Genomic DNA, 16,457 nt, shown 5'->3' with positions numbered 1-16,457 from the left:
ACCTCACCCCCACCCGACGTTAAAGACTCTTCTTAAAGTGGCTGATCTTGTAAAGTTTGCTGTTCTAGCAAGATAGTAAGACTGCTATTTCCGCTTTTGTAATCAAACTTGCTTCCTCTACTCAAAAGATGATTAGGACAACTGCAGGACATTCACGTTAAAATAAGCCCCTGCCTGCACTCTTGCCGGGGGCGGGGTGGGTGGTGTCCACAAGCATGCTGATATGGCTAGGGGCCGCAGCTTTGAAGTTCTCTCAGGTGCAGACCTGGCCCCGATCAGTCTGGGTGCCACTATCTAAAATAAAAAGCCTCTGATTATTAAAATTTATTCACGGTTACTGTCAACCTCCGAGCGACCCCAGACAGTAGGGTGCACGGAGCAGAACGTGTGCTGGAGCTCTGGGCCAAGGACCGGCTCTCTAAAAGGGGAACTCGCAGATGAAGTAGAGGCGCCGCTCACAGTCATGGTCCCACCAGGAACCGTCGTCCGAGGCCTGCGCCACGCAGTTCTCCAGGACGCCGCCATTGGGCTGATTCGGGCTGAGTGGATGTGATGCCGCGCTAGGCTGGGCGCCGGGCTCCGGGCTGGGTGCGCGGTGCCAGGCGAAGAAGGACACACGCTGGCCGTTCTCGAAAAGGTAGAGCCCTTCCGAGCGCCGGTCGTTCACGCCCAGCCACACTGGCCAGTTGTAGGGGGCGAGGGCAGAGCGCAAGTAGCGGCCTACCGCATCCATCTGCTGGCGGTCTGCCGGCTGCGCTAGACTCCCGCCCCGCGCCTTGCACCGCGCCTGCGCTGCCGCCTGTGTCTCGAAGTCCCGCGATAGTAGGAAGCACTTGTGGCCCAGGCGCAGGCCCTTCAGGCAGCCTGTGTGCGTGGTGAGGCGGAGTCAGAACATTGAGCAAGAGGGGGCGGGGCCAGAGCTAGGCCTTTGGGTGACCACTGAGGCGGAACCAAGGTTTCAAGAGGCGGGAGAGGGCGGGGTCTGTAGGTAAAAGGGGAAGCCAGAGCCGTTGAGCGGCGCATGAGGGTAGAGAGCGGAGCCAGATTAAGGGGGGATTAGAATTTGCGATGGCCAATGAGGCAGAGGCTTGCCTACTGGGGGCGTGGCCAGAGCTCGGGACGGGCGAAACCATGGAGCCGAGCCAGGGCTGCAGGGGGCGGGGTCAGAGCTTTAGGGGCTGAAAGAGGGCGGAGTCAGAATTAGAACAGCTGTGACCAGTGAGGCCAAGACAGGGCTGTTGGGGGCGTGGCTAAAAGAAGACAGTCCTTCAGTGGTCGAAACTTATTAGGGGTGCCAGAGCATTGAGGACAGGGAGGGCGGGGGTAATGGGCGGGATTAGAGCTTCAGTGACCAATAAGGCCTAGCCAGGCTGTCAGGGGCAGGGCCAACACATTTGTGGGTATAAAAAGGGTGGGGCCAGAGGGAAGCCTTAGAGCAGCAGTGTCTAATGAGGTGGAGCCAGGGCCTTCAAGGGGCGTGGCCAGGGTGTGGGCGGTACCAGACAGTGGGTGAGGCTTCCAGGGTGTGGCACAGGTTGAAGCGAGGACTGTTTTACTCACCTCACAATCCAGCTACAGATGTGCCGACGTATCCCAGTTCTATGTGGACCTGACACCCTTGGTCCCCAGGTCTTCAGACTTCCCTGCGACGCCTCCTCCCACCTAAGCCCTCTTGGTGTTGCTGAAACTCACCCTCCAAGCGGCCGTGCTCCTGCTCAGCACGGACCTGTGCCTCCTTCAGGGCTTGCACTGAGTCGCGGGTTTCACTTGTAACTTCCCGCAGCTGCTGCAGTCCCTGGGTCAGCTGGACCACACGTGTGTCCAAAGCATGCAGACGAATGTGCAATTGGTGTAGGCCTGCATCCAGGCCAGCCAAGCGGCCCACTGTGAAAGGGACAGAATATGCAACTGGAGGCGCAATCAGGGGCCCTAAGGAAAAGTGAGGGCATGGCCCTCAGACTCCCAAAGAGGGGATGGAAGAGGTAATCTGGACTATGTAGATGAGGTTCAGTGGTTTGGGCTCTTGACAGGCATGGCTGGGGACCTGGGGCTCCCCTGATGTGATTGCCCTCCAGGTGGGTCAGTGATTGACAGAAAGGCCATCCTGGCTTCTGGATACTCACAGATGTAAGTGATGGTGTCCTCTGGCGTAGGGGAAGGGCTGGGGAAAGGATTGGAACTGGAAGTAGGTGCTGTGGTGATTTCCTCTTCCTCTTCTTCTCCTTGAGTCTCCTTGGTCCCCCAGACTTCTTTGCCTTCAGGATTTCCAGCAACACTATCCTCATTTCCCAGCCCAGTGGGCAACCCCAGGGCCTCCTGTAGATTCTGGAGCAGAGAACACATGTCAGTCTCCTTCCCACCTACCCTCTCAGCTCTTCCTCTGAACCCATTGCCCATCAAAGCCCCATCATTTTTCTTCGCCTCTCCACAACCCTTCACCCCACAGTACCCCTCCGACACTCACCTTCAACATCAGTGACTCCCGCTTTCGCTCCTCCTCCAAGGCCCCTCCCCAACCTCCCTCCCACTCCCTCCCAGGACCCCGGGCTCCATGGCCCCAACCCAAAACCTGAGGGACCACTAGGGCCCCCAAGAGCCAGGCTGCCTGCATCCAGCTGGGCTTCCCAGCACTCAGACTAATAAAGGTCAGAATGAGTGGGGTAGGGCAGGGGTCTGGGACTGGCGAGTGCCTCTCAGTCTCCTTCTGCAGGCTTTCTCTTCTGCTCCCCTCCTGATCTAGTGTGTCTCAACTTTCCAGCTCCTCAGCTTCTCTTGGTGTGTCTCCCCGCCCCTCTTGGCTTCCAGGAGGCTCTGCCTCTGTGGCCAGAAACCTCCCGCCTTGGGTTTCTCCACACCCACCCCTTGCCGCTTCCCAGACCTCTGCTTCTGCCCACCCCCTCCTTTTCCTCCCTTTTGCAAGTACAAGCTCTTCGATGGACAGAAGAAATTTAGAGAAAGTTCTGTAGGGTATCCTTGATACTGGTAGGCCTCAGCCTTGGTACATGAGCCTTCTCAGAACAAAGCAGGCCATGATAGGATGCTGGCTTTGGCCTCTGTTCCTTTCTCCCCGTCCTGGCCATTCCTAAGGAGGGAGCGGAGTGCAGAGTATGCTAAGGTTGTTATTATCCTGTGGTCACCACTGAACACACAGCCTATGAAGGAGACTTCTACCATTCTCAGGCTCCAGGCTCTCCCAATCCCCACCCAGATGGTCTATCCCTGCCCTCCCAGCCCTTGTGTATGCCTGCTTGTGGAGACATGTGTGACCAGCATCATGTGTACAGCTTGAAAGGTGTAACTCCAAGATCCTCCTGCAGGTCAGGCCCTGAGTAGGTTAATGCTGGGGTGGAAGGTGGTGGTGGTGGGCCCAATGGTTCCCCCACCAAGGAAAGGAAGGGGTAGACAATCAGAGCAGGTATCTCCAGGAGTGAACTAACCAAGCCCTGGACTCTGAGCAGAGAACATTCTGCAAGCTGCCTCACCCCAGCCTAGACCACTGCAGTCACCTCCCCCTGCTCTCCCCTCCTTCCTCCAAGCCCCTCCAATCTGGGCTGCTTGCCTGCCGCAGCCAGAGCAATCCTTCCAAACTATAAATCAGATCACATTACTCCCCACGCCCCTGCTTCCTTACTTTCCCATCAGAAGCAGGAGAAAAGCCAAACCCAGGCCTCAGTCCTCAGTGCAGCCTGCAGGGCTAGGGCCTGGAGAGAGCCATTTTCTGCAGTCTTACCCCATATCCCCTCACCCTCACCCTGCCCCTCTTCTATCCTTTTCCTCCTGGAGACTCTTCCCTCAGCTCCTTCTCATCACTGGAGTTTCAGCCCTGACCACTCTATGAAATGCTTTTCTAAATCGCCCCCTTTTCTTCGACGTATGATCCAACCAGTATGGCTTTGTTTATTTACATCTGTCTCTTGCAGACCAAGGATTGGCCTATTGGTTAGTTCTGTATGCCCAAGTCAAAGCATGGCTTAGTAAGTGCTAAGTTAAGCTGCTGAGTAAGAAGACCACTGTTCCTGGCAGAGTTACAGCAGCTTTGTCCAAGGCCTCCAAGACAGACTTTTGTGTTTAGGTGGCACCTGAGTTCTCAAGGTGTCTGCCTGGGTAAAGGTTGCTGAAAGCTGGGAGGATCCAATGCCAGGGAAGTGGAAGGCTGTGCCATGCCCACTCCATGCCAGGACCATGACTCCTGCAGGGCTTTTCCAACTATAGTCCAGCAAGTCTTGCCAATTCGTGAGCCAGAGATCTAGGGGCCCAAGCTCTGTAGGGAGAAAGCAAAAAGGCTCAGAGAGGGGACATGGCAGCTCTGTGGAGGTCATGGGTGTGGTGGCATCTAGCCAAGGCTGCTGGCTCCAAGCAGGTGCCTCACATCTGCTCTGGGCTGCTGAGAGCCCCCATGAGGGGCCTTGGAAAGGAACACACCAGTTTTAAAGAATGCCTGGTACATGGAGGGCAGAGTGACCTTGGGCCGCCTACTGGCTCCCTCAGAGCCTCTCAGATGCTGGTTGCCCGTCGCTGCACAGAGGTCCCTCACCAGAGGCTGGAGACCTCCATATAATGCATAACATCCTTGTAAACTATAGAGCGATTCATAGCCACTCAGTGCTTGTGCCAACACCGACAGCTGTTCTCCATGGGCTCAGCTGCTTAGCACCTGGGTGGGTGCATCAAGATGAGGGCCTCTCTGAGATGGTACCGACTCCAGCTAATCCCAGGATGTTCCCGAGAGCCTGCAGCTGCAGATGAAGCCAGAAGCTACCTAGAACTGCCCTTTGTAGGTGCTGGTGTTCCCTAGTGGCTCTGGGGATGCTGCTGAAGCTGGGGCAAAGTGGAAATCAGGATGACGATGAAGGATGATTAATGAATCTGCCTTGCCACTGCGAATGTCCCAAGCAGGAGAGGGCTAACTACCTGCACATTCTTAGCTTAGTGTGCTCGTGTGTGTGAAATCAGAGGGATAGATACATGATGACTGAAGATACACAACCTCAGGCATGTTCTTTGGAACACCACCAGGCTAGTGGAGACTATGGAGACAGCTTCTATGTTCTTCATCCTTGACACCACCTCTTTATAGCTGGGTGACCTGGAGCAAGTTACTTAGCCTCTCTGTGCTTAAACAGGAAAGACATCCCTAAACCTGGCACCTGTACTCAGGAATAGTTGTGCAGGGGACACTATGAGCAGGGTATGCAGTCAAACACGAGTACACACCTGTAATGGACAGTGGGTGGGTGAGCTCCCTCAGACAGTATGCATGTCTGTCTACTGTGTGCCTCTGTGGGCAGATCTGAGCAGGCAATTGGAGTATGGTGTGGGTAAATCTTGCAGGGTGCTGTCGGTATGCTGTGACACTGGGGTGTGACATTGTCCATGAAGCCGGGTGTGTGTCTCTCTGGTCATGTGTGCTGGGCAGGCATGCCCTAAGGAGTAGGCAGCTGTGGGTATGCTTCCTTTACCGGACCCGCTGGGGGAAGGGACATATGCCTATCTCAAGTACTTCCATATGTGGGGGCTTATATGGAAAGGGGTGTGTGTGTGAGTGTGTGTGTGTGTGTGTGTGTGTGTGTGTGTGTGTAATCTATAAGCCTCAGCATTCAATTTGGGAATATACAGACTCTCTACAAATACAAATAGAACCCCACCATGTGTAGAAATAGTGGGGAGCACTCTGGGAGAGGGGCTGCTCTGGGAGGAACAGGACCCCATTTGGGATACATGGGGGTAAGCAGGGGTGGAATCTGGGTTTGGGAATGGGGCAGTGGCGATGAGAGGTGGAGGAGGGCGAGGGGAGAGGGGCGGAGCTGCGTTTGGGGGAGGATGGGCGAGGTTTGGGGGCGCGGGGAGGGGCGATGTCTCTCTGCGGGCTCCTGGAGGGAGGGGAGAGGGCGGAGGGAGGGGAGGGAGAGAGAGGAGAGCAAGAGAGAGAGAGAGAGACCGGGTGAGGGAGAGACAGCTAGTGCGAGAGAGCGAGCCGGGTGGCAGTGGAGGCGCCGAGCCGGGAGCAGGCGGCGGCGCGGCGGCCCCAGGCAGAGGAGGAGGAGGCAGAGCCGGCGGGAGCCGCGGCGCCCGTAGCCCGGCCGGACCCCAGCCCCGGGGCGGGCGAGGAGGGGCGCGCGGGCGCGGCAGAAAGGGGGGCGCGCTGCGGATGGCCGGGCCCGGCCCGCGGGGGGGGTGAGGTCCGCGGCCCCCCCGCCCTCCCCCCAGCCCTCGCCCGCCCCCTCCCCGGCCCGCTCGCCCTCCGGGGCGGTGGGGCATGGCCTGAGGGTCCCCCGTGAACGGGGGGGGGGGGGGTGGGGGGGGGGGGGAGGGGCCGCGGGCGCCGCCGACCGGGACTCAGCAGCCCCGCCAGGCAGGTAAGGGCACCGGGCACCCCAGGTGGGTTCTGGGGTCGGGTGCAGCTACGAGAGCGGGGGTTGCGGGAGAGGGCGGGGGCGCCCCGGATGTCCTTGGCCTGGCGCCGGCTCCAGCCTGGGTGTGCATTTAGGGTGTGTGTGTAGGGGGGTGCGGGTGTGGAAGGGAGCGTGGCCCCTGCGGGTGACATCAAATTGGGTTGCGACCCAGTCCCGGGTGCCCCGTCCCAGATCCCTCCCTTGCTGGGAGGGTGTGACCCATCCCCCACGTGCTGAGCCCCCTAAGCTATACTGGTCTCTTAGGCTCCTCAGGGCCCCCGCTGGGTCCGGGTCCCCGCCTCCCAATCCTGCCAGCCACTCCCCCGTCTCGCCCACTCTGTCGCACCTGGGCCCCTCCCCTAGGTCACCCTGGTCTGCAACCCCTCCAAGCCCAGGGTCTGGGCCACAGCGTCCTACGCCGCCTAGACCCGCCACCCCTTGCAGGCATCTTCGGTTCCTTCCCACTCGCGCCTCGTTTGCCCATCGCACCTCCGGTCCCTTCTCCGCGGGCCGGCGCACCCCCTCTGCTCCCGCCCCCAGTCCCAGCTCCCTCTCTGACCTGGGGCTGCCCCTCACTAGTCCTCCTGCCTCAGCCCCAACTCCCGCCCTCCTCCACCTCCATTCATTCTCCCCGGGCCCGGCTCTCGGCCACGCCAGCAGTCCCCTGTCCCCCGGCAGCCTCGCAGGGCACCCCCTCTCTCCCCATCGCCAACCCCCCCTTTGCCGATTCCTCAGCCCGTCTCGGTACCAGCTGCGTGCCAGCTATTCTTAGCCGCCGAGCTTTTGATTCATGCCGCCCCGGCGGAGTGTGCCCGCTCCCTCCCTCGAGGCCGGAGGGGGAGGGGCCGGAGCTGTCCTGGGTGTTGGGGCAGTGGAGCCCGCGCTATGGGTGCCCGGCCCATGCTGACCTTTCATCCCACCTGCCACCCCGTTCCTGTAGAGCTGGGGCTACAGAGGGGATGTCAGCCAGGGTCAGCCTAGGGGGAGTGGCTGAGGTCACACTGACGGGCGGGATGTGGTGTAGGGCGGTCATTGGACTGAGCTGGAGACCCGGAGTCTCCTCCCAAGCCCGGCGGGTTGGGCCACAGGACAGGTACCTGGGCGGGGGACGGTGGGGGGCGCTTCGGAGCTTGGTCCCCACGAGGGGGAGGGGTCCTCAGCCCGCGGTTAGACGCCTGCTCGCCTACAGTTCTTGGAACTCTCTTCCTTAAACATTTCGTCTTTCCTTCCCCAACCCTCCTCCCCCCCAGCCCATCCCCACTCCCCCAAAGTCAGCAGTACCCTCCACTGCTTCCCATCTCCATGGCAACGGTGCAGGAGCCGGGCCTGGTGTGGGGTGGGAGGGACCAGACCAGACATTCTGCTTTCCGGTTCTAGAGTAGGGAGTGGGGGGTAGTGAACAGAAGAGGACAGCATTTGGAAAGGAGCCACCCCTCAGTAGACCACTTTGAGAGGGACGACCCTCCCCACCTCCTGGTCCCCCATATTGCTGCAGCCCACCTCTTAGCCTCCTTCCCAGCCACCCCACCCAATCCAAGTTCTCTTTGGTGGAGCCACGAGTACCAAACAGTGCCAACCCACCCACCCGGCTGTGCCAGTCCTGAAACACACCCACAGGTCACCTGCAGCTGCCCACACCCAGCCAGGCCACCACAGCTTGTCACCTGGACCGTCCAGCCAGGACCAGCCTCCCTATCCACCCACACATCCTCTTCACATGCCCCAGTAACCTCTCATAGGTCCCCTGGGCACAGCTCAGGGGAACTTCTCTTTTCTGTACATCCACCCACATTTGTATCCCTCGATCCCCTCCAGGGACGGCTCATTCCCCAGCAGCAGCCCTCCAAACATGTGGTCAGCCACACTTCAGTGAAGTCACCAGCTCTTGGGCACCTCCTGCTGCCCCAGGCTCAAAACTCACACCTCCACCTCGCCCTTACTATAAAAGCCGTCCCAGCCTCCCTGGGGTGAAGAGGCCAGGCTCTGGCCAGGACGGCAGGGTGCTGGAGTGGATCGGTCCACCTGTCTGTCCTCAGCTAATTTTAGCTTCATTTTCTGTGGCTTGACAAAGTGGGCCAGTAGCTCCCGCGGTGATTCTGTGATTTCTGGGACACACTGGGTCAGCCACAAAGTGGAGCGCAAGGGGGGTGGGGGCTGCATGCAGGGCCAAGGACAAGGAGGAGAAGGGTGCCAGGAAGGCTGTTGAGGTGGTGTGAGTTTGTCTGTGCAGAGGTCTGAGGGTCCCAGGGCAGAGGGAACAGGCTGCCACTGTGTCTGTCACTGGTAGCCTCCGAATGGCTCTACACTCCACCCTTGCCTTGCCCAGCTGCCTGTGATGCTGCTGTCCCCCATCGCCCCGTGGCCCCACGATGACCCACAGCCCCGCGACAAGCGAGGACGAGGAACGCCACAGTGCCAGCGAGTGTCCCGAGGGGGGCTCAGAATCCGACAGCTCCCCAGACGGGCCAGGGAGAGGCCCCCAGGGGACTCGGGGCCCAGGCAGCGGAACACCTGGTAACCTGGCCTCTACCCGAGGCCTCCAGGGACGCTCCATGTCTGTCCCTGACGACGCCCACTTCAGCATGATGGTTTTCAGGATCGGCATCCCTGACTTGCACCAGACGGTGAGTGGCCACTCACTGGTCAGCTGACAGACACATTGACAAGTCTGTTTCCCCACCCCCAACCCCAGCTCCAGCTGGACTCTACTCCTTTTCCAACCTACCCTTGACCCTCAGACTCTTGACCCAACCTAGTCCTGGCCATCCTATCTCCCACCAGAAATGCCTGCGCTTCAACCCTGATGCCACCATCTGGACAGCTAAACAGCAAGTACTCTGTGCCCTGAGTGAGAGCCTACAGGATGTGCTTAATTACGGACTGTTCCAGCCAGCCACCTCAGGCCGGGATGCCAACTTCCTGGAAGAAGAGAGGCTGCTAAGAGAGTACCCCCAGTCCTTTGAAAAGGGGGTACCCTACCTGGAGGTGAGACTACAGAACTCTTAACAGAAGTCATATCTTGGAACACATCCACTCTAACTCCAAGAGAACCCCAGTGGGCACTTCAAGACTTCCAGAGAACTCACAGGAGAGATCCTGAGTCTAAATCATCAGCTGAGTTGGCTCTTTTCCTTCCCTAAGTTCCCTATGCCATCAGCTGGTGAGGGAATCCCAACTACAGTAGTTACTCTAGAACATTCTGGGGGCGGGGGGGGGGGAGTGTTACATTTACAAGGTAGGAATTATAGTGCAATAGACCTTGATGACCTGGTCCTCTTGGAAAGGTGACTCTACCTAGGGCCATTTCCATGCTAACCCTGAACTCACATGAGAGGAAGGGAGAAGTGTTAGACATTCTCCAACAAAGAATCTGATTACAAATCTGTTTCTTTTCAAACTCAACCCCGGTCTCAGTTCCGCTACAAGACCCGAGTCTACAAACAGACCAACCTGGATGAGAAACAGCTGGCCAAATTGCACACGAAGGTAAGGTACCCTGGCACAGGCCTCCCCGGGTGTGCCCCTGCACCCAGAGCACCCTGCCCATCACTTTCTTTCCCAGTCTTTCCCCAGCAGCTCTCCCCTCTGCCAAACCATCTGCCAGTTATGCCAAGTCCTCCATTTAACTTTGAATGCTGTTTGGAGGTACCCATCTACCTCCATCATAACCCCTTCGCACTTCCCTCTACGGCCTCACTTGCCCAAACCGATGGCATCTGTGCCTGGTGTGTGCATTTGCAGCAGTGGTGGCGATGGTGATGGTGATGGTGGCGGCGGCAGTGGTGGTATGAGTGGATGGGAGCACGTGTGGAGGCCAGGGAACAATTTGGGGGGAGTCAGTTTTTTCTTTCCACTGTATGTATCTTGGAGATGGAACTCACATGGTCAGGCTTGGTGGCAAGCACCTTTACCTGAGGAGCCATCTCACTGGCCCACCTTATTAGTCTTTTACTGGTCTGAGGCTCACCATGTTGGCCAGACTAGCTGACCAGGAAGCCCCAGGGATGTGCCTGACTCCACCTCCCCTGCACTAGGATTGCAAGTGCACACCATCGCCCCTGGCTTTCTTACATGGGTTCTAGGGAATCAAACTGGGGTCTTATTCACTCTAGCCCTTCAACCCATTCTTGAACCCGCCTTCTCTGCTCAGGGGCACTTAGGACCCTTTTCTTACCCTGCCTCAGTCAATTTCCTGCCTAGGTAGTGTTTCATAGACACCCACAATTCCCCAGTCCTATAACCTCTATTTCCATCAACCACAGACCGCCTTCCCTCTTCAGCCACATTTATTCTGCTGAGTCCTTTCCCTCCAGACCTTGGGTGATATCCCCCCGTGTCTGCTCTAGTCCCCTAGGAACTGGGAGGAAGTTAGGAGGCTGATGTGGCCAGAGGGAAACAATTCTTGACATTTAATGGAAAGAAAGTCTCCCCCTTCCCCCCCAAAGCTTCTCTGTCCCACACCATCCACTCACTTCTTTTCTCCCTCCCTACCTGTGCCATCGACTTAGGGAACCAGTGGCCATGTTCAACTCCTTTGTACATGTGACGGGTGTGAATTGAGTCACACTGCAGAAACAGAACAAAAATTCCATTTTTTAAAAGATTTAGTTTATTTTTAATTTTGTCTGAGTCTGTGTGGGTATGTGCATGTAAATGCAGGTGCCCAAGGAAGCTAGAAACACCAGATCCCCCTGGAGCTGGAGTTACCTGCCGTTGGTTGGTGCTGGGAACTGAACTCAGATCCTCTGTAAGAGTAGCAAGCTCTCTGAAAAGCTAAGGCATCTCTCTAGCCCCCATGATATTTTTTTAAATTACAGTTATTTATTTATTATTGTGTGTGTCTGGTGGTGGGGTGGAGATGGCATGTTCGTGTTACGGCTCACATATGGAAGTCAGAGGGTAATTTCTAGAGCTCATCTCTCCCCTCACGTTTCTTCTGGGGATCAAATTCAGGTACGCAGGCTTGACTGCAAGCACCTTTACCACTGAGCCACCTCATTAACCCCAAACCATGACATTTTAATTATTGTCTTGTGGATTGTGTATCAAAACAGTAACATTAGGGATATATTCCTTTAAGAACATGTGTCATCAGGATGGTTTTCAACACAGTTCACAGTTCCCCTTTGTCTTGGGGTTTTTATTGCTGTGAAGAGACACCATGACCCTTATGGCTACTCTTATAAAGGGAAACATTTAACTAGGGCTGGTTTACAGTTTCGGAGGTTTCAGTCCATGACTGTTATGCGTGGAAGCATGGCAGCACACAGGCAGACATGGTGCTGGAGAGGTAGCAGAGAGTACTACATCCCAGTTAGCAGGCAGAAGGAAGAGAGAGTGCTGAAACCTCCAAGCCTGCCCCCAATGACACACTTCTTCCGATAAGACCACACCTGCTTCAATAATACCACTCCTTATGAGCCTATAGGGGTCATCTTCATTCAAACTACCATACCTTCTATTTTAGAATATTCCTTTTAAGACAGGGTCTCACTGTACAGCTCAGGCTTAGAACTCATTATTCTCCTGTCTCTGCCCCCAAGTGCTGAGATGACTGGCATGACCCACCACACCAGACTTCCTTTTTGCCTTGGGGAGGGGCGGCTGTGTACCCATGGGTGGTGCTGTCTCTGACTGCCGCTCTCTTCGCTTGACCCCTGATCTCTCTGATTCCCCCCGCCTTTCCTTTGTATGTGATCCAGACGGGGTTGAAGAAGTTCCTGGAATATGTGCAGCTTGGGACGTCCGACAAGGTGGCAAGGCTGCTGGACAAGGGGCTGGACCCCAATTACCATGACTCAGATTCAGGAGGTAGGAAGAGGCATGGGCTGGGAAGGACTGGGATGAGGAGCAGGGTTGGGTAGAGAGGCCAGGGCACCTTCTCAACCCCAGAGGGTGAGGCTGAGGGACCAAAGGTTGTAGGGGGCTGAGCTAGGAGACCAGGGTGGAGTCTAAGAGGCAAGGGCCAAAAGTCCTGCCTCTGAAGGTCTTCTCTTGTCCTTTAGAGACACCTTTGACCCTGGCGGCCCAGACTGAAGGCTCAGTAGAGGTGATTCGAACGCTGTGCCTGGGTGGGGCTCACATAGACTTCAGGGCCCGGGATGGCATGACAGCGCTACACAAGGCTGCATGTGCTCGGCACTGCCTGGCACTCACGGTGAGGCTGCTATAATCCCCCAATGGTGGGACCCATTCTCCTTTCTCTTTATTTCTCCAACCCTATTTCCTTCATTTCTGTTCAAAAGAATCCCTCTTCAGCCAGGTCTGATGTACATGCCTGCAACCCTAGCATTCAGGGGTTCAAGGCTGGCCTAGGTTTCATGAGACCCTATCTCACGGTCCTCCAACCCAAACAGTACCTCTGTGTCCCCACCACAAAATCTGTTTCTGCACTCTGGCAAATACACAGTTCCTGCTGTCAGTCTTCCAGGTGCCCCAGCTTAGTCTAGAAGCTGGTTGTGACTCAGCCAGGAAGGTCCACATAAGCTTCCTCCCTGAGCACTCAGAATGGCCCCCTTCCCTCTGCACATCCGGTGTGCACCCTACCTCTGCCTCCCCAAAGTACCTACCCTTAAAGGCCTTAGAACACAGAAAGTGAGTCCCTGCTATTCAGGAAGTCCATCTCCATGCACACCCTGGATTTGCTCCTCTGTTCATCCTTGCTAGCTCAGCACCTCACCTCCCAACACACTCATTTCCACAGACAATCCAGATCCTTCTTCTCATACCTAAGACACAAAATACACCTCCCCCAAACCAGGTGTGGAGGCACAAGCCTGGTATCTCAGCACTTGGGAGGTAGAGCAAGGAGGATGAGGAGTGTAAGGTCAATCTTGACTACATAATGAGTTTGAGGCTAGCTTGGGCATCGTGGGACTTCCTCAACAAAGAAACAAAATGTGGTTTCCCAAACAAATAAGCCCTATGTGCTCATAAAATGCATAGAACAAATTTGTGTGCAGTGTGTGTGTGTGTGTGTGTGTGTGTGTGTGTGTGTAAAACCCATGAGCAAGCATGTACAAATGTGGCAGCCAGAGGACAACTTTAGCTATCGGTCCTCAGGAGCTAGCCACCATATTTCTCCAAATGGAGCTCCCTAATTAGGCTAGTCTGGCTGGCCAGTGAGCCCTAGGAATCCACCTGTCTCTGCCTCTCCAGTGTTGAGATTGCAACTGTATACTTTTTACACATGGATTATTGAGATCAAACTCAGGTCTCTATGTTTGCATGGCAGACGCTTTACCATGAGCCTCCCACCCCTCCCCACACCTTACCATGAGCCTCCCACCCCTCCCCACACCTTACCATGAGCCATCCTACCCCTCCCCACACCTTACCATGAGCCATCCTACCCCTCCCCACACCTTACCATGAGCCATCCTACCCTCCCCACACCTTACCATGAGCCATCCTACCCCTCCCCACACCTTACCATGAGCCATCCTACCCTCCCCACACCTTACCATGAGCCATCCTACCCTCCCCACACCTTACCATGAGCCATCCTACCCTCCCCACACCTTACCATGAGCCATCCTACCCTCCCCACACCTTACCATGAGCCATCCTACCCCTCCCCACACCTTACCATGAGCCATCCTACCCCTCCCCACACCTTACCATGAGCCATCCTACCCCTCCCCACACCTTACCATGAACCTCCCACCCCTCCCCCACACCTTACCATGAGCCTCCCACCCCTCCCCCACACCTTACCATGAGCCTCCCACCCCTCCCCCACACCTTACCATGAGCCTCCCACCCCTCCCCACACCTTACCATGAGCCATCCTACCCTCCCCACACCTTACCATGAGCCATCCTACCCTCCCCACATCTTACCATGAGCCATCCTACCCTTCCCCACACCTTACCATGAGCCATCCTACCCCTTCCCACACCTTACCATGAGCCATCCTACCCTCCCCACACCTTACCATGAGCCATCCTACCCTCCCCACACCTTACCATGAGCCATCCTACCCTCCCCACACCTTACCATGAGCCATCCTACCTTCCCCACACCTTACCATGAGCCATCCTACCCTCCCCACATCTTACCATGAGCCATCCTACCCTTCCCCACACCTTACCATGAGCCATCCTACCTTCCCCACACCTTACCATGAGCCATCCTACCTTCCCCACACCTTACCATGAGCCATCCTACCCTCCCCACACCTTACCATGAGCCATCCTACCTTCCCCACACCTTACCATGAGCCATCCTACCCTTCCCCACACCTTACCATGAGCCATCCTACCCTTCCCCACACCTTACCATGAGCCATCCTACCCTCCCCACACCTTACCATGAGCCATCCTACCTTCCCCACACCTTACCATGAGCCATCCTACCCTTCCCCACATCTTACCATGAGCCATCCTACCCTCCCCACACCTTACCATGAGCCATCCTACCCTCCCCACACCTTACCATGAGCCATCCTACCCTTCCCCCAGCCCCTGCTTGCAGTCTTATTCTAAAATATTCTTTCTCTTCTGCCTCTACCAGGTCACCTGATCCCTCTTTAGGTATAGCTCAAGATAGGCTGCTTCCAAAGATTGAGGCACACCCATATTCACAGATGCCCCAGCTCAACGATGCACCCTTCTCTTCATACTCTTTCCCCAAGAGCCCTTGGTGTAGCCAAACACTTGGCATGAAGAATTGTTGTTTATTGCCAGAACCAAGGGATACTCCTTATGTACTGTGTGTTGTGTGTGTGTGTGTGTGTGTGTGTGTGTGTGTGTGTTTCTAAATCTTTGCTACCTAACCACTGGCCACACCAGGCTGTTTAGATTTAAATGAATTAAAATGGAATAAAATTAAAATGGCACTTCCATGGAATCACCGGCCCCAGTCAGGTACTCATCGTCCCCTCCCCCGTGGCCACCATATTGGATGACATCACCGGAGACAGGTCCTTGTAGTGTCTGACCACACAGGGCTGCTATGGGGCTGTCTGCACAGGAGCAGCTCTCAGCACTTGTTCTCACACAGGTTTAAACTCCTCCCTCTTCTCACACTTTCTTTGTTGCCCCTAGAACTCCCACTCTCAAGGAGACTGGCTCAATATTTGAGTTCACCCCTGGCTTGCCTTTCCCAGGCTACCTTTTGTGGGAGTCTGTGTAGTGCTCCCATACTTGATCAGGCACATTCTTAAACTTAGATCCCATCCTTCTATCCGTCTTCCCTACAACCATGCCACGTATTAAGGGGTCCAAGGTCATGGGCACCCTCCAGTGGCTCATCAAAAGTCACCCACTAGAGAAAGGTTGAGCTGCATGTCCCAGTGAGAGGGTCCTGTGGAGGTGTCCACCTTGTCTTCTGAAGGGCTAGGACTCATACAGACTAGGGAGAAAGTCTGGCTCAGTCTGTAAGACTGTCGGAGGGGCTGGAGAGGTGGCTGTGTCCGCAGAGCACTTGCTGCGCAAGCATGAGGACCTGAGTTCAATCTCCAGCACATAAGCAGAAAAGCAGAATGTGGCGGCACATACCTGTCATTTCAGTGCTGGGGAGACAGAGACAGGAGGATTCCTGGGCCTTGCTGGTCAGCTATTCTATCTGAATTGGTGAGCTTAAGGGTCAGTGAGAGACTCTGTCTCCAAAAAAAACCAAAAAACAAAAACAAAAACAACAAAAAAACCCAAAAACAAAACAAAAACAAAAAGGAGAGCAATTGAGGAAGTTAATTAGCATTGACCCCTGGCCTCCTCTATGTGCACACACACACAAGCATTGGAACAGAAATGAGATAGGTATGAGCCTGTATGGGTCATTCAAGGCTCATCTCTCTACCAGCCCCTTGGAACTAGAACTGCCATCTGTCCTTTCTTCCTGAGTTGTCTGTCCCTCTGTAGGCACTTCTGGACCTTGGAGGCTCCCCCAACTACAAGGACCGCCGAGGGCTGACCCCCCTGTTCCACACAGCTATGGTGGGGGGTGACCCCCGCTGCTGCGAGCTGCTTCTGTACAACAGGGCCCAGCTGGGCATTGCGGATGAGAACGGCTGGCAGGAAATCCACCAGGTATCCAGATGCAGTCCTGAGCACTGGGGAGAGC

The 16,457-nt window shown here is 56.0% G+C and overlaps 2 protein-coding genes across 2 annotated transcripts in view; one reads left to right on the top strand and one right to left on the bottom strand.

Moving 5' to 3' along the window:
• Window positions 1-311: 311 nt before the first annotated feature.
• On the bottom strand, window positions 312-3,176 carry Clec11a (C-type lectin domain containing 11A). The gene is made up of 4 exons (XM_036205545.1): window positions 2,465-3,176; window positions 2,124-2,325; window positions 1,693-1,884; window positions 312-864 (listed from the first exon to the last, which is right to left on the bottom strand). Exons 1-4 carry the CDS (start codon window positions 2,609-2,611, stop codon window positions 419-421), a joined length of 987 nt encoding a protein of 328 aa, XP_036061438.1. The 5' UTR covers window positions 2,612-3,176; the 3' UTR covers window positions 312-418.
• A 2,749-nt stretch (window positions 3,177-5,925) lies between these two features.
• Shank1 (SH3 and multiple ankyrin repeat domains 1) overlaps window positions 5,926-16,457 on the top strand; it is a 59,529-nt gene continuing 48,997 nt past the window's right edge. The window contains exons 1-7 of the mRNA XM_036199435.1: window positions 5,926-6,356; window positions 8,719-9,016; window positions 9,174-9,377; window positions 9,807-9,878; window positions 12,095-12,203; window positions 12,398-12,549; window positions 16,256-16,423. Coding sequence (XP_036055328.1) covers window positions 8,762-9,016; window positions 9,174-9,377; window positions 9,807-9,878; window positions 12,095-12,203; window positions 12,398-12,549; window positions 16,256-16,423 — 960 coding nt within the window. The 5' untranslated portion in view covers window positions 5,926-6,356; window positions 8,719-8,761. The remainder of the gene's footprint in view (window positions 6,357-8,718; window positions 9,017-9,173; window positions 9,378-9,806; window positions 9,879-12,094; window positions 12,204-12,397; window positions 12,550-16,255; window positions 16,424-16,457) is intronic.

Source organism: Onychomys torridus, chromosome 1 (assembly GCF_903995425.1).
Source record: "Onychomys torridus chromosome 1, mOncTor1.1, whole genome shotgun sequence".
NCBI classification, from domain to species: domain Eukaryota; kingdom Metazoa; phylum Chordata; class Mammalia; order Rodentia; family Cricetidae; genus Onychomys; species Onychomys torridus.
Note: the sequence above shows the minus strand (reverse complement) of the source record. Positions and strands in the feature narration are given on the sequence as shown.

Bases quoted from the DNA above. Each gene is read 5' to 3' on its own strand.
- Clec11a (XM_036205545.1), bottom strand. From the start codon at position 2,611: ATGCAGGCAGCCTGGCTCTTGGGGGCCCTAGTGGTCCCTCAGGTTTTG. The intron at 1,885-2,123 runs GTGAGTATCCAG...TCCCTTTCACAG, and splicing joins GGACACCATCACTTACATCT to TGGGCCGCTTGGCTGGCCTG. The intron at 865-1,692 runs GTGAGTTTCAGC...CCACGCACACAG, and splicing joins GGAGCACGGCCGCTTGGAGG to GCTGCCTGAAGGGCCTGCGC.